The sequence below is a fragment of the Bos indicus genome, chromosome 25 (assembly GCF_029378745.1).
Source record: "Bos indicus isolate NIAB-ARS_2022 breed Sahiwal x Tharparkar chromosome 25, NIAB-ARS_B.indTharparkar_mat_pri_1.0, whole genome shotgun sequence".
NCBI lineage: Eukaryota > Metazoa > Chordata > Mammalia > Artiodactyla > Bovidae > Bos > Bos indicus.
In genome coordinates this window covers 28,270,386-28,286,681 of record NC_091784.1, presented here as the reverse complement: position 1 = coordinate 28,286,681, position 16,296 = coordinate 28,270,386, and the positions used below count along the sequence as shown (strand labels likewise).

At 54.0% G+C, this 16,296-nt stretch overlaps 2 protein-coding genes across 4 annotated transcripts; one reads left to right on the top strand and one right to left on the bottom strand.

Annotated features, from left to right (window-relative positions):
• The first annotated feature begins 832 nt into the window (after nucleotides 1-832).
• On the top strand, nucleotides 833-5,416 carry PRSS8 (serine protease 8). 3 transcript variants are annotated; one of them, XM_019987830.2, is made up of 6 exons: nucleotides 834-1,168; nucleotides 1,468-1,485; nucleotides 3,182-3,344; nucleotides 3,574-3,845; nucleotides 3,933-4,099; nucleotides 4,232-5,416. In XM_019987830.2, the coding sequence occupies exons 1-6, from the start codon at nucleotides 1,084-1,086 to the stop codon at nucleotides 4,553-4,555; spliced, it is 1,029 nt and encodes a 342-aa protein (XP_019843389.1). In that variant the 5' UTR covers nucleotides 834-1,083; the 3' UTR covers nucleotides 4,556-5,416. The 3 variants fall into 3 exon arrangements, with proteins under 3 accessions (XP_070636052.1, XP_019843389.1, XP_019843388.1); XM_019987829.2 differs by having other exon boundaries at nucleotides 3,179-3,344; XM_070779951.1 differs by lacking the exon at nucleotides 1,468-1,485 and having other exon boundaries at nucleotides 833-1,168.
• Nucleotides 5,417-5,463: 47 nt separating this feature from the next.
• Nucleotides 5,464-15,159, bottom strand: KAT8 (lysine acetyltransferase 8). Its single transcript, XM_019987827.2, has 11 exons — nucleotides 14,949-15,159; nucleotides 13,665-13,739; nucleotides 13,415-13,590; nucleotides 9,608-9,661; nucleotides 9,344-9,508; nucleotides 8,522-8,611; nucleotides 6,683-6,823; nucleotides 6,489-6,582; nucleotides 6,251-6,401; nucleotides 5,974-6,128; nucleotides 5,464-5,640 (listed from the first exon to the last, which is right to left on the bottom strand). Exons 1-11 carry the CDS (start codon nucleotides 15,157-15,159, stop codon nucleotides 5,576-5,578), a joined length of 1,377 nt encoding a protein of 458 aa, XP_019843386.1. The 3' UTR covers nucleotides 5,464-5,575.
• Nucleotides 15,160-16,296: the final 1,137 nt, after the last annotated feature.

Genomic DNA, 16,296 nt, shown 5'->3' with positions numbered 1-16,296 from the left:
ACTCCCCAGACCAGGCACATGGGCCCCCGCACCCTCCACTAGAGGACCCTTCACCTGGACCACCCTTCCCCATCTTTGCCTTGTTAACACCTTTTCAAAACCCTTTGAGGTCTCAGTTTGAAAGGCACCTTCTTGAGGAGCCCTTCTTGATGCCAGCCTAGATGCCAGCCTCCTGTCAATGGCCTCCAGAGCTGCCCTCCCCCGCCCACGCCACCCCCCCACCCCCCGCCTCGTGCTTCTTTCTCCATCTCCAGCCTCGCCTGAAGTTATTCTGTAATTGCTTGTGTCATCCTGTGATTCAGGCCTGTCACCTCAACTTCACCATGAGCTCAGGGAAGGCAGGATGGTGCCCACTTTGTCTTCTGTACCTGGGACATATTAGGCTCTCAATAAATATGTATGGAATGATGAGCATCCCCGGACACGTCACCACACCTCACCACGTGCAGATGAGGTTGCAGGCTCCACAGTAGGGCCTGAAGGAGCCCTAGCCCCGGGGCAGAGCCGGGTGTCCCGGGGCTCAGACACCAGGCTACAGGAGGGAAGGAGGGAGCAGTAAGATAACAGAGGCCAGGCCGGGCCCTGAAGGGGCATAACAGGTATGGGAGATCTGAAAGACCTGGGCCCAAGAGCAGTTGGGTCAGGAATCCAGACATCCAGGTTTCCAGCCCTGCCTGGGGCTGCTTAAACAACAGCCTCCCCACCTTCCTGCCCACCACACACACACAGCCTAGGGGTCACACACACACACACACACACAGCCTAGGATGGTGAGAGAGGCCGGTGGAGCTGAGCGAGGGGGCGGGGCCAGGGGCGGGGCAGGCAGGTAGGTGCCCTTTCCTGGAGCTGCCACTCCGGAAGGAAGGTCGGTGCGTACCCAGGGCGATCTGGAGACTGGTCCTCACTGCCCGGCCGCAGAGACCCCAGCATTTCCCTTGCGCTCACTTCCTACCTTTGAAGCTAGCCTTGGACACCTGCTTCTCCTACCTTCCGCGATCCCGACACCTGGAGCTTGCCTTTGACCCCCTACCTCTGCCTTTGAGGTCCCTTCCCCTGGGTGCCCAGGGCACCTGGTTCTGGGCCATGGCCCGGAAGTCGGGCCTGGGGCCCAGGTGGCTGGAGGCTGTGGCCACTGTGCTTTTGCTTGGATTATTCCGGAATGGGATAGGTGAGTGTGGGCGTGGGCGGCCGGGAGCATGGGACAGGCGAGGGTGGGAAGGGGAGGAGGGGAGTGCACTGGGGCCGAGGGTATAACCCTTTTCAGGGGTACGTCCCTTATTCTGGGCTCAAGAACCCCATCTTCAGCCTCACTGGCTCTTGGCCTGTCTCCTCAGCTTTGGTCTCCTGGGGCTGAGGTGAGGGGTGGGGAAGCCTCCAGGAGAAGCAGCAGATTGGGGGGTGGGGGGCCTGGGATCTGAATTCTAGAGGCTTCCCTGCTTACCCCTCCCTCTTTCTCTCTCCCTCCAGGAGCCGTTGCGGCTGAAGGTGAGGCTCACCCGGGAGGAATGGGGAAGGGGAAGGTGAGGGGTGGGGCCAGGGGTTCAGATTTCCATGGAGCATTGGAGCACCTGACCCTCTCTGCAAAGCTGCTTCGTCCACTCCCGTTGTCCCTAGTAGCACTTGAGGTGGGGATGATAGCCTCAATCTTTAAGACAGTGACGGGCAGATAAGTGACTTGCCCAACGGCACACAGCCAGTAAGTGGCTGCGCTGGGATTTGAACTCAGGTCTGAGTCCAAAGGTGGGTTGTTTTGAGGGGAACAAACCAAGGGTTAGTCTCCTTGGCAGTCCCTGCTTCACCATGTACCGCTATGTCTCACGCGGCCAGTCCCCTCACCTCTAAAATGAAGGAATTCCCTGGTGGTCCAGTGGTCAGGACCCTGTGGTTTCACCGTCAAGGGCCCGGTTTGATCCCTGGTTGGGGAACTAGGATCCCACAGACCATGCAGCGCAAGCCAGAACAAAATGAAGTCAATCTGTCTACCTCCTGGGGCTGCTTGAGGAGTCAGGAAGATGAAGGAAGTGAAAGCCCCTTCAGGGCCTGGCATTGCTTGAACTCTTGGTCCCTAAATGGTAGCTATTGTCCTTTTTACGAGGAGATGGGGAGGAGCCTGGCTGGGTGGTTTTCCCTGCACCTGAGAAGGTGACTTTGTGAAGGGCATTTGGGTCCTGCTCCAAACAGTGGCCTTCACAGGGGTGGGGCTGTCCTGGAAATGAAATGAGATGCTCACACCCTGGGATCCAGGCTGTTCTGCTCATTTGTTCAACACATCCACGACTCCATTTGTGTGCCCAGCAGTGAGGACGTGTGAGTCTGCCCTCGTCTCTGCCCCTAGGGAATGCCCAAGTTGGTTGGTTGAAGTAGATGGTGAGAATGCGAACAGCCCTGTCCAGGAAGCATAGACCCTGGGAGCTCTAAGGCATCACCTATCTCAGCCAGCGGGGTGACGGCAGACTTCAGAGGGGCTGGTATTTGAACCACCACTATAGGCAAATGGAAGTTGTTGTATTCAGTTGCTAAGTTTTGGCCAACTCTTTGCAACCCCATGGACTGCAGCACTCCCGGCTCCTCTATCTACTATCTCCCAGAATTTGCTCAAATTCACGTCCATTGATGTCTAACCATCTCATCCTCTGCTACCCCCTTCTCCTTTTGCCTTCAGTCTTTCCCAGCATCAGGGTCTTTTCCAGTGAGTCAGCTTTTCCCATCAGGGTGCCAAAGTATCACCATTTCACATTTCAAATAGAAGTGGGGATGAGGAAGACTACCTTAGGTGGAGTGATCTGAGTAAGCAAAGGTCCAGAGGTCTAGTGTGTGGCCTGACGTGACAGTGAGTGTCCAGATGGGTGGCGGAGTGGACGGCAGCGCCACGGGAGGTCCGGAATCTCTCTTAAGGGCAGAGTGGAGCCAGGGAAGGATTTAAGCAGTGGTGTGAACTGGCCAGATATGTAAGGAGTAGATCAGATGGAAGGCAGGAAGGCCTGAGAGGACAGAAGCTGGGTGAGACCTTTAATGAGCCAGGACAGCAGGTGACTGGTGAGCTGGGGGATGGGGACAAAGCCTGGCGGGCTTCTGTGAACTCACCCCTGAAGCTCCAAACCAGACTTTTGGGCTGTGTCGGGTGAGGAAGTGGTCTGCTGGCTCCAGAGGTCCTGACCCTCTCCCCTTCCTCTCCCAGCAGACTCTTGTGGTATGGTCCCTCAAGGACGCATCACAGGTGGTACCACTGCAGCTCTCGGCCAGTGGCCCTGGCAGGTCAGCATCAACCACCACGGCACCCACGTGTGTGGCGGCTCTCTCGTGTCCGATCAGTGGGTGCTATCGGCTGCTCACTGCTTCCCAAGGTACCCATGGGGTGGGGGGCAGGATGGGGAAGTGGGGCGGGGGTCAAGATTCAAGGATCAATGTAGGTCAGAGACTGGGGGTTCTTGGGTTGGATCTAGGGGGTATCAATAAAGCCTGTTAAGGATCTGTTAGGAGTGAAGGCCAGAGGTCACACGTCACAGGATAAAACTAGGATGCACAGTGGGACCCAAAAGGTCAGCTGCTCTGCCTTCACCCCTCTGCCTGCAGTGACAACAAGATAGAAGAATACGAGGTCAAGCTGGGCGCCCACCAGCTGGATTACTTCAGCACTGACACCCAGGTCCGCGGGGTGGCCCAGGTCATTTCCCACGAGAAATATTCCCACGAGGGCTCCATGGGGGACATTGCGCTCCTCCAGCTCAGCAGCTCCGTCACCTTCTCCCGCTACATCCGGCCCATCTGCCTCCCCGCAGCCAACGCCTCCTTCCCCAACGGCCTCCAGTGCGTTGTCACTGGCTGGGGCCACGTGGCCCCCTCAGGTGAGGGACAGGGCTGACGTCTAGAGACGCAGAGGGGAGCTGACTCAGGCTAGAAGACCCTGGGTAAGCATCTTTCGCCCCCCACAGTGAGCCTCCAGCACCCCCGGCCACTGCAGCAACTTGAGGTACCACTGATCAGTCGTGAGACCTGTAACTGCCTGTACAATATCAATGCCAAGCCCGGGGAGCCCCACGTAATCGACCAGGATATGCTGTGTGCTGGCTACGTGAACGGGAGCAAGGACGCCTGCCAGGTAAATGCAGGGGGTCTGGGTGAGTGGGGGAGACGGGTGTGTCTTGGGAGATGAGGGCTTGAGAGGGCTTGGCCTGGATGGTTGGAGGCCTGGGGTCCTGTCCTGACAGCTGTTGTGTGATTTTATTCTCAGGGTGACTCTGGGGGCCCACTTTCCTGCCCAGTGGCAGGCCGCTGGTACCTGGCAGGCATCGTAAGCTGGGGTGATGCCTGTGGGGCCCCTAACAGGCCCGGTGTTTATACCCTGACCTCTGTTTATGCCTCCTGGATTCACTACAAAGTGGCGGAGCTCCAGCCTAAGGTGGTGCCCCAAATGGAGGAGTCCCAGCCCGATGGCCACCTCTGCAGCCACTACAAGGGTTTCAACTCTGCCCCAGCACAGGGCTTGGTGGGACCCATCCTTCTGCTGCCACTTGGCCTGACCCTGGGCCTCCTCCGCCCACTGCACGAGGACTGAGCTACTCACTCCTGGGAGCTGCTTTGCTTCTGAGACCTCCACATCACACCCGAGGACGGATGCTGTTCCCGTGTTAGGCCCCACCCGGGACACTCTGGGCCCAGGGCCTGACTTGAGTCACTCCCTCCTCCCAGGACCCTGTGGGAGTTCAAGGCACCATCCTGAACTCTGAGCCCACTCTTCTGGATTGTTCTTTGGGACGGTAACCTCCACTCCAGGAGTTTATTGCCTGTGGTACTGGCTAGAACCTCTGGTCACTTCCATCTGCTGTCCACAAGCCTATCTGCTGGGCTCCTATGGAGCCCCCAAGGACCCTCTGCTATGAAAATGGGCCCTGGCTCCCCACCCATTTCTAGAAGACTGGCCAGCTGATGGCTACTGAAGAAGGACTGGCTCAGCACCTCACCTGCTCTGTCTGATGAGCCCCGTCACTTCACCTTCTTCCTGTCTTCTGGGCCAGGGCTGCCTCTGAAGTGTGTAAGTCACTTAGTCATGTCCGACTCTTTGCAGCCCCATGGACTGTAGCCCGTCAGGTTCCTCTGTCCATGGGATTCCCCAGGCAAGAACATGGGAGTGAGTGGCCATTTCCCTTCTCCAGGGGATCTTCCTGACCCAGGAATCAACCCTGATCTCCTGCATTGCAGGTGGATTCTTTACCATCTGAGCCACCAGGGAAGCCTGGGGCTGCCTCTGGACAGCAGGTTTTCAAGGATAAAAAAGGCCCAAGTCTTGCCTCATTGGCTGCCATGCCCCCCTTGAGCCCTGACTCCTGGACTCCGGAGGACTGAGCCCCCACCGGAACTGGGCTCCAACATGCATCTGGGGTGGGGGGTCAGAAGGAGTAAAATGTTCTGAGCACAACTGGCTATGTGTATGTGTGTGACATGAAATGAATGAAGCCCATCAGCTCTGGGACACTGGCAGCACTTACTTTATTAAAAAAAGTGATGACACACGTCTGTACATATTTACAGGCTGGGGGCAAGGAGGCATGGGTCCAGGAGCAGAGGCGCAGGCCATTCACTTCTTGGAGAGTTTGACTTGCTTGTGCTTGGGGGGTGCCCACTTGAGGCAGACGGAGTCCACTGCAGGGAGAAAAGACAGATGAGAGGCAGGACGGCCCCCACCCCCTCCCCTGACTGGGCCGGTCACCCCAGCTGCTCTGCCCTGGGCCCAGGCCAGGTTTCACCTGCAGATGGGAACAAGGGCAGACTGATTCCTGGGGTGGGGGTAGGGGTGGAGAGGGAAGTCCAGGAATGAGTGGCCTGCCTCAGGCTTGGTCCTGGGAGCTGGTCAGACTGGTTTGGGATCAGGTGACAGCAAAAAGGAGGCCTTGGCTCCTGGAGGTCCTTACACCCATACCCCACCACTCACTCACACACACACACACACCCCCCTAGGGCAGCCCCTTTACCCACCTGTGATGGGTGGTTTCTTATACTGAGCGCTTTTGAGGTGTTCCTCCACCAGCTTGGGTGTGACACAGATCACGTGCTGGCCCTTCCAGTACTTGACCATGTTGAGGGACTGGAGAGTGCTGATGATGTCATTCTGAGTGATGCTCGTCATCTGGCTACACAAACAGATTACAGCAGATGCTGGAGAGAGGTCTACTTGAGGGATTTGGCTGGGAGGGGCCAAGGAGAGGGGATCACTGGCAGTCAGAGGAGAGTCCTTCCCTATGGGAGGACTTACCTAAGGTCCTTGATGGACAGGGTGCCCCGGAAGTCTCGCAAGATCTCCAGCAGGACCCAGGACCAGTAGCTGCGGTAGCTGAGCTTGCCCAGGTCAGACAGTGGCTTCTCTGGGGAGCCGACTGTGCTCTCCAGCTTCGAGAGCTCATAGCCTGGAGGTGGTGGAAACGAGGAAACTGAGGACCCACCCTACCCTGGCACCCCTCATCACTGTCGCCCTTCCTGCAGGAACCACTCACTGAAAGCAATGAGGAACTTCCCGTAGCCACGGCGCTGGTAGGGGGGCAGCGTCAGGATACAGGCCACGTTGTTCCCATCTGGGGACTCCTTCTCCTGCAGGGGTGGGTGGTCAGGGTCTCTGGGGAGACTCAGCCCCTACTCGGGTTCATCCACCCCCCGCCCCCCACCTCCCTCAACCTGGGCTTCCCAGCACCTTTGAGAAGTAGCCGACGATGTGGGCCCCCTGCCTGTCCACCTCCGTCAAGATGTAAAAGACGAACGGCTCCACATCAAAGTATAGCGTCTTATGGTCCAGGAAGAGCTTGGCCAGCAGACATAGGTTCTGACAGTAAATCTGAGGGGTGGGGGTGGGTGGAAGCAGGCTCAGCGGCAGGCAGAACGCCTCCACCTAGCTCCATCAAGGTCTGGGCAGGTACTATCACTCTGCCTGTTCCAAGTGCCAGGCTCCAGAGAGTAGCCAGTGCTAGCCCGGTGAGAAGTGGGAGCCTCACCAGAACGGCCGTGTTTAGCATTGCAAGGAGTCTTAGAGTCAATTTCTAATGGACAGGGAAATGGAAAATTAGATAGGTACAAACACTCAAGGAGGTCACAGCAGAGCCGGGCTAATCACGGCTACTGCTGCTGAGCACTCAAGAGGAGTTTGATCTTTAGAGACACAGACTCTTCTCTTTCAGCTCAGGAAACAGGCTCAGAGGAGACAGTGGCTCGTCCAAGGTCCCCCACCTGCTGAGCGCCAGGGCAGGACTCAAGCTGGTGTGTGAGTTCTGTCTGCTCATAGCCGTGCCCTCAGACCTAGCACATGGCGAAGGGTGAACCTGGGGGGTTGGTAAATGTCTGCAAATGAACAACCCTTGAGCCTGACTCCACAGCCCAAACTATCTACCCCATTGGATGTGCCAGGCCAGAGACCAATGTCAGGAGGGCCAGTGGGACCTTGAGGTTGGCTGCATGGCAGACATCAAGGACACCTTTTACCACCACTCTCACCTGACCCGACAGCTGTGTGAGCCCCGCACCATTGACCCATTTTGCTTAGGAGGAAACTGAGGATCTGTAAGGGTGAGGGACTGCCTGAGGCCTCAAAGCTGTACAGGGTGGAGCTGAAAGAACACCCACGTCTCTGCTCTGTCTCTTTCTGCCCCTCCAACCCCAACCCCCACCCCCACCCCACTGATGTTCAGGAAGGCAGAACAGGGGGCTCACGTGAGGCTATTTAGCAAGCTATTCATCACAAGGCTGGCAAAAGCTCGTGTTTACTAAGTTCCTGCTCAATTCCAAGAACTGGGCTAAGTACTTGACTTTGCTGTTTCATTTATTCCATTAACAAGTCTCGTAGGTAAATATTAGCATGACTCCTGTCTTAAAGAGCAGAAAACAGGAACAGAAGACCTTAAGCAACTTGTCCAAGGTCAGCAAGGAAGTGACAGGGCGATTTGAAGCCCGGAACCACTCAGAAGCCAGCCCCCTGCATCTTACACTCCGCTGCCCTTGCACGGGAACCAGGGACCCTCGGCGAGACCCTCCTAGACTGAGCAGGCAAAGGCCAAGCTGTCCACGAAAGCAAAGCACGCCCCAGGGACCAGACACCGCCCCACTGAAATCCTTCAGGAACAAGGAACTTGGCGTCAGAGCCACAGAGCTCTCGGGCAGGAAACCGCACACAGAGCAGTTCCCACCCAGGAAAAACAAACACCATTTCTTCAGGCAGAAAGAAAATGCAGGTTTGAACGATACCCTGAGGCCAGACAATCTACACTCTGGGTTCCAGAAGCACCTGAGCCTAAGCCACCCCCAGCTACCCCCTCAGAAGCCAAATCCCTCAGGGACAGAAGGGAAACCCAGAAGCTGAGGGTAAGTAAGCACCATAGGCAGCTTACTTTGCACAGAACACACGCTGGGTGCCAGGCTAAGCACAAGCCCGCAGGCCGCTTCTCATGCTAAGGCTGGCCTCTGCCCTTTATCGATGGTGAGGATCATCAGGAAGTGCCTAGCGCGTCCCCCATTTCCATGGTAACTCTACCCAAGGGCTCACCTTGTGGTCTTTGCCATCCACTTCATACACAGAGATGTTGCTCTTGCGGTAGATCTCCTTTCCTGGGGGTTGCCGCCACTGGCACTGGCCCTGGGTGGGGGGTGAGAGAGGGGAGGCACAGATGTGGGGTCCCGAGGTTCCCCGCTGGGCACCCCATCCCCCACCCCGTGTGGCTGACAGCAGGCCTCCGCTTCTCTCCACTTCCCCAGTTGGAGACCCTGGGGATCCACCCTTCACCTGTATCAAGTAACTCACCCAACCATCTAAGGAGATGAATCCTTTTACAGATGGAGAAACTGAGGCACAGTAACAGGCCAGGTAACTGGCATGAACATCACACAGCAGGCTAATTACAAGTCCAGCTCAGCCTGGCTCTGGAGGGCCAGCAGCCAGGACAAGGTTGTTTCCTAAACCATACACATCTGCCTAAAAATCCACCCTGTGGGAAACACCACCACGCCAGCCAGGTGGCTCCTGTGTGTGGCCAAGCATTCCAATAGTCCAGGAGTCGTGGTCCCATGGCTCGGGGCTGTGCTGACTTCCTCTTTTGCACAGAGGAACCTGGCACTGGACTGGCCTTGCTAAATATGTGGTGAGGGCCAGGGACCCCAGAAAGCCCCCATTCCACAGAAGAGGAACCTGAGATCTGGGGAGGCTCCAGCCAAGGCAGAGTCAGGCCTGGAAGCCAGGTCTCTCCACCCGGGCCAGCTTTTCCTTGGATCTACAGCTGTGGGCCTGTCTCTCCTTCCCCTGGCCACTCTTTCAGGCAGCCCTAGCCTCAACAACCACCCCCTGCGTGCACCAGACCCAGCCCAGCCTCACCAAGTGGAAGCGGTAGCTCTTCTCGTACTTCATATACTTGAGACAGTACTCGCAGAGCCAGAGCTTGGGCTGTTTCCCATAGTCTTCAGGGAATGGGGAGAAGTACCAGGCGTCGATTTCGTAGTTCCCAATGTGGATCTTGTCCACGTACTTCACCTTGGTAATCTGTGGGCGAGGTGGGAGTGGAGGGAAGGTGGGCTTGGTCGGGGCAAGAGGAGCAACAGGGAAGGGGTAGCTCCGCTTAGGATCCCTCCCCGTACTTACCGCCTCATGTTCCTTCTCCAAGGCTGCTGTTGTGGGATCCATCTCTGCATAGGTCTGAGTGAGAAAGAGCAGTGGATGGAGATGAATAGAAGGGGTCAGGCCACCTCTTCCGTTTTCCAGACCCCATCCCTTAAACTACAATAACTGGAGATCGAGCAAGCTTATTTTACCTGGTTTCGGAGCTGGCTGGTCCAAGTCCCTCTCCCATCTGCCCACCCACCCACCCACCCATCCCAGAGCCCCCTGATGCTCAAATCTGGACTGTTTGCCTAATGAACAGGGCTAGGATCAAAAGGTCTGGCTTGACTCCTTAGGTTGCTAAGAGCTTTGGTGTTTCCAATCGGATCAATCCAGTTCTGCCATAGTTGTTGGGAGACAAGAGGAAATAACAGGTCTGGTCTTCTGCGCTCGTATCAGGAACCGGTAGGGACACCCCAGTGTGCCTGGACCTCCTTCCTGCACATGGGACGGCTCCAGAGGCCCCTCCCACAGGCACAGCGGGCCCCAGGTGTCCGGAAAGGAATTTGGCCTTTCCTCCTGCAAACCTGTTCATCCTCCTGGGTTCCTCAACTCACTGGGAAGCATCACCCTTGGGCCAATTGCCCCAGACCAATAATGAGCCTGCTCACAAGGCTCCTCCTCCTCGCTCAGCCTGGCATTCGAATAATGGCCACGTCCTGTCAGTGCTACCTCTTTGTCATCTCTGGAATTGGTTCCTTCTGCCCCACCCCGAATAGCCACTGCCACCATGTCAGGTCTGGACAGCTGCTGACAAGGCCTGGGGATTCCCAGCCCTCTGTCTCAGCTCAACCCTGCTCTGCTGTTGACAGTCCTGTTTCTGGTCTTCACGCCTTTGCGCATGCAGTTCCTCCCAGCCTCCATGTCGTTCCCTCTTCTACAGCTGCCAGAAAACACTTACTCAGCCTGGTACCGAGCATGAGCCAGGCGAGTGCCTGACAGGGCAGAGCGTGGCGAGTGATCACGTGTCATTGTTTTTACTGTGCTCTTTCTGTCTCTGAAGGCCCAGCACCCTTCCCAACCCTATCCAGGAGGCCTGACTGCATTCTTCTGAGCCAGAATACATTCCTTCCCAGGTCAGAATGCCTTGCTCAACAACAGTACCCACCGTCTCCCCCATCTTGGTTTCCCTATTTTCCAAGTCTTTGGAAGGCAGGGATATAACTCACGTGGCAATCATAGCCTGCCCAGGTTCTAGGCCAGAGGCTGCAAAGGGAACCAAGGCCAGCCTGACAAGTGACCCAGGAAAGCCTGGGACCTACACCAGAGAAGACGGCAGCCTTGCCTTGTGGTTCAGAAGGGAGACAGGGGCCAGTGTCTTACCCAGAGCCCTTTCTACCAAGCACTTGGCCGGATGGCCTCATTTAACCCTTTGGCAATGTGGAGACACAATATTCTTACTTCTGCTTTACAGAGAAGTAAACAGGGAGAAATGAGGTCATTCGCCCTTGGGGACTAGCCAGCTGCCATTTGTCCCAAGTACCAAGTGCTCACATCATAGACATTACTCAGCATGAGCCTGAGATGGGAGTGCTCACTATCCACACCGCACAGAAGAAACTGAGGCATGGAGAAGTGGGCTCACAGAACCGGGACCAAGCAGAGTGGGGCATGGGCCTCCGGTCTGTCCAACACCAAAGCTAAACCCCTGCAAAGATGAGGCAAGGGAGCTTTTCCTCCTCATGTGCCTCTTTAAAACACATCTCCCAATTCACAAATCAGTCCTCTTCTGCAAACGGGTTAAAGAACTACAAAAACACTACTTTTCAATAAATGCTGTAATTTATTTAGAATTAAACATTAATGAGGCCCTGGAGAACCTTGCTGATCGTTAACTCACTGATTATTCATTCTTTGGTTACCTTGCTGATTATTCATTCTTTGAGTAATCTGCTGGTTATTCACTCTTTGACCACCACTGGTCCACGGTCATCCACCATGCTGACTGCCAGCTTAGAAAGACTTCTTTGAGGCTTAATTTACCAAGTCAACCTGGCTGGGGAGCTGAGCAAACCTTAGACTGTGATGTGGGATAAAGTAGCCTCTAGCCACAAGCAGCTACTTAGATTTAAGTTCATTACATTCAAAATAAAATTCAATTCTCAGTACATTTCAAGTACTCAATAGCCACAAGTGGGTAGTGGCTACTGTATCAGACAACACAGATATAGCACATTTCCATTTCCATCACAGGATGTTCAGTAGGACAGTGCTGCCTTAGATGGTGCTTTAGAGACATCTTTCGGGTTTTCTTCTCGCCACATGGCTTGCGGAATCTTAGTTCCCCGACCAGGGGCTGAATCTGGGCCACAGCAGTGAAGACACCGAGTCCTAACCACTGGACCACCAGGAATCCCCGGTGAGAGATCTTTCTCATTCAAAGCATTTAAAAATAATTTTTTTTTTTTTTTAAATGACAGCACTGTTAACCAGTTGGCAGTCTGTGTATACACCCATGTATATTTATATGTGAAATAAGAACTTCTCAACTTACCTTTATTAAAGGACAATATACTGATAGTTTGTACTTTATCTTAGTTATTCCATTTTTTAAATTTAAATGACCACAACCCACTGAACTCATCTTGCTATCTAATAATAGCTGTGCCCCACAGTCTGCAAACCATTGCTGCAAAACCCACAATGAGTGCTCAGGATGCAATTGCTGGGTGAAAATACCAAAAATTTGGGTTCCTTAAGAGCTTCATAAAGCCTCTTCTCATCCGCACACTCCATTTCACAAATCAAGAAACTGAGGCTCAAAATGGGAGAAAAGAAACCCTCCAGGGGCAGGCTGGCTTCAAGAAAAGAACCCAAATTTTGCTTCTATTTTTTTTAGCCCAGAGGCATGAGAGATCTTAGTTCCCCAACCAGGGATTGAACTCACACCCCCTGCATTGGAAGGACAGAGTCTTAACCACTGGACCACGAGGGAAGTCCCCAAATCCAAGCTTTGGAAATAAATGGCAGGAGTTTTTAGGATATTTCCAAGTCAGGGCTAAGGGCTTGTGCCCCAAAGTAGAACAATCCAATTGGCAAATCTAATTCCTGACTGGGTTCCTAAAACTACCTGCACCTCCCTTATAAACTGGGGATATAAAGTTTACCTCACAGAGTTGCTGTGAAATTTCAATGAGATCATGTTCTAGAATACTTTGCCTAATACTGTGGCTCACAAGCCAATAAATGTGCCATTATTACTCTAATTTCAGCCCACCCTTTTATATACTAGCTGTGTGACCTTAGGCAAGTTACTTAACCTCTCTGAGTCTGCTTCCTGCTTTCCTCAAAAAGAATTAATTAGCTCTGTGGCATTAAGTTGTTACAGAGGACATAATGAGCTTATCCAGGCACAGCACTCAGCACAAGGGTTGGCAACTGCAAGTACCCCTAAATCACTTATTCTCTTCCTTCCCTCGGAACTTGCAGGTCTGTTTGTCAATGTGGCACAGCCAAGAGGGGCATAAAAGCTGCAAGAGGCCTGAGTTCCAGTCCCAGCTGTGTCAGTTCCTTGCTACAAGACTACAGCCAAGCTCTCACCCTCTCTGAGCCTCAGTTTTCTCGTCTGTGAAGAATACCTGGGAAGAGGTAGATAGTCCCCCATATACTGCAGGAGCTTAAGCAATGGGAGCTGCTGTGGGTGTGGCACCAGGACCCAGGTTAGTCAGAGAGGATGCTGAGCCTCCTGGGGCCCCGGGGAAGGGGAGGGACCCAGGGAAGGGGAGGGACCCAGGGAAGGGGAGGGACCCAGGGAAGGGGAGGGCACTGGGGAAGGGAAGGGATCCGGACCTTCTGCACGTGGTTGATCTCATCATGCTTGCGTTTTTGGTTTCGAGTGATCTTGCGCTCCGGCTGCTCGGCCAGCTCACTCAGGTACTTCTCTGAGTTCTTCTGCACAGCATCTTTCACTGTTTTGGTCAGCGCCAGCCGGTTCTTGTCGACCCATTCATCCAATCGCCGGTTAACTGTGAGGATGGGTCATGAAGGTGCTGCCCTTTAGCGTTCTCCCCCAACCCCGCACCCGGACCTGATTACTCACAGCCCACGTAGTGTACATAGAATTCCTCTCGGCCTTCTTGATCGTTCACTCGAGACTGGATCACTTCAGCAGAATCTGTGAAGGGAAAAGGCTAGGATCACTGAGAAAGAAAACGGGGCTGGAATGAGTGACAGAGGAGCAGGTTGCCAGATTCCGAAGCTAACCTCATCTGCTCACCTCTGCCACTCCCTTCAATCACTGTCTTGAGGTGGGCCAGATTGGGGCTCTTATTCTTATACTAGAGACGAGGAAACTGAGGCTTACCTATTTGAAAAGTAGGTATGCTCACTATTTGAAAAGTAATAAGCACATTTAACCGAATTCAAGTCTGGCTCCAAATTCAAGGTCTGTATTACTATACTCAGTCATTCACTTGTTCAGAAGTCATGAGAGCTAGTTGTGGACTCAAACAGCCCCACTTCCTAGCTATATTTAACTGAACAAGTTATTTTGGCTTTCTGAGCCTCAGCGCTTTCATGTGTAAATAAGGATAACAGCGCCCCCCTCAAATGGTAATAAGCTTTCAGTACAGCACCAAATGGCGGACCATTCAACAAATGAGTAAGGCAACCACTGCAAGTCTGGCCCTGAGCTGGGCTGCTGCTGGGTACAGAAGATACACTGATGAATCATGAGCGGTCCTGCCCTCCAGAAGTTCACACTTTGATAGAAGACAGACAATGACAACACAATGGTACATATACCGTAGCTCAGGTATGAAGAAAATGTTGCAGAAATATACAGAAGGGAACGACTCACTCTGCCTGAAGGGAGTCAAGAGTGACATCACAGGGGATATGATGCTAAAAGGATGAGTGGGGCTAGCCAGCAGTAAAAGGCATATGGTCTTAAGAGCGTGGTCTGGTCCGTCAATGGCCTTCGCTAGGGGTGCTAAAAAACAGAGAGGTGACAAAGACGAAGGCCATTCTAAGGTATTTGGGGGTTATTCTGGAAATGACGCAAAAAAATAGAAGGGAGGGGAAGCTCGTTTTTGTGTTCCGGGAGGTCTTCTCCGCTGGCGGCTGTAGGGGATGGATAAGAAGGGGAAGTCACAGACACAAGGGAGACCAGTGAGGAAGCAGGTTAACAAAAAAAGGGAATGAAGCCTAAGACTGGGCAAGGAAGTGGAATGGGGGCTCTAAAACACAGAAGGAAGACTGGCTAAAGCCCAGGCTGTGGGGATTGTAGGCGGCGCCGGGGCAAGTCCAAAAGACCGTGTTCTACCCCTCTCAGGCCCCGCCCCGCCCTTAGGCCCCGCCCCCTGGCCTTGGGCCCCGCCCTCACGCCAGGTGCTATCGGGCCGCCGGCACAGGTATGTTTCTCCGATCTCCACGGTGACTTCAGGCTCGCCGCGCGCCGGGGTCGGCGGAGAGATGCGGCCTGGGGACGGAGCGGTCCCCTCGACCGCCGCATTCTCCCCGGGTCCGGGCTCGCCCTCCCCCGCGACCCCTGAAGTCGCCGCCGCAACCGCCGCAGCTGCTCCCTGTGCCGCCATCGTTGTAGTGGAAGTGACGACAGAATATAGCGCCACGTAGCGCCTTTAGATCCGGGTCAATGAAGCACGGCGGAGTCTGCGGCAAGCTAGAGGGCGGGGTCTGTGACGTGGCAGGAGCTCGTTGGCTAGTGTGACTGTCTCCGCGGCGCCAGGCCAGATTGACGTTGACTGTGCCGGTTACCCTGGAGTTTTCTGTTTGGAATTATGGCTGCACCCTAGAGTTAAAAGAGAGGAGAAAGGCTTTCCTGATGTGATGTCTCAGCTCTATCTTTTTAAGACTTCCGGTGCCTGAGGAAGCCAAGATGTGCCAGTTATCGGGCGGCGCTGCCCCCAGTTTACCACGGCGGAGCCAGAGCAGCCTCCCTGGATGCCTGGCTTTAGGGCGATGAGCCTGAGGTTAACACCCATCCCATGCACTTCCACCAGCCAAATACTGGTCTCCCGTTTTTAAAGACTGAAGAAACTGCGTTCCTTGTTCAGGATGGGAAAAGGAGATCGGATTAGGGAAGCAGGTCCAATAAATCACTCGCACAGAATCAAGCGTTTGTAAAGAAATGACCAAGTTCCCTAAACAGAAAATAGCCAAAGGCCCTGGACATAATGGGCAGCGTCTTGGGCTTAATAAGTGAGGAATTCTGGGTTCTGACCCTACACTGTGAGTGTCCATTCCCAGAATGTCGTTAAATGTTACACTGTATAAACCATATAACCATAAAGATTGAACCATATATTTATCTCTTACGTATATAAAACAAGTGCATGTTGCACAATGCCAGACAGGGTAGGTGCTCAATAAACATTCCCTTTGGCCACTCTGAGTCATACCTGACTTGTAATTTGGCTATTGGGCTTTGAAACAATTCTAAGAGGAGTGGAATGCCCAAGGCCTAAGGATGAGGTTACAGATCAGGAAACATCTAAGTATCTGTGAGCGATGGCAGTGGGAAGAGCTGGTAACTTGGCTTTGGGGAAATAAAGAAGTTTGGAGGAAGTGGTAAATGCCCTTCTGGCAGCATATGAAACGGAAGAAATAAGTCAGGCAAGAAAAAAATTTAAAATTAACACTGTAGTACTTGTTCCCTCTCCACCCACCCCTAGAATTATGTTGATGATTCACACAGATCCCACAGAATCATT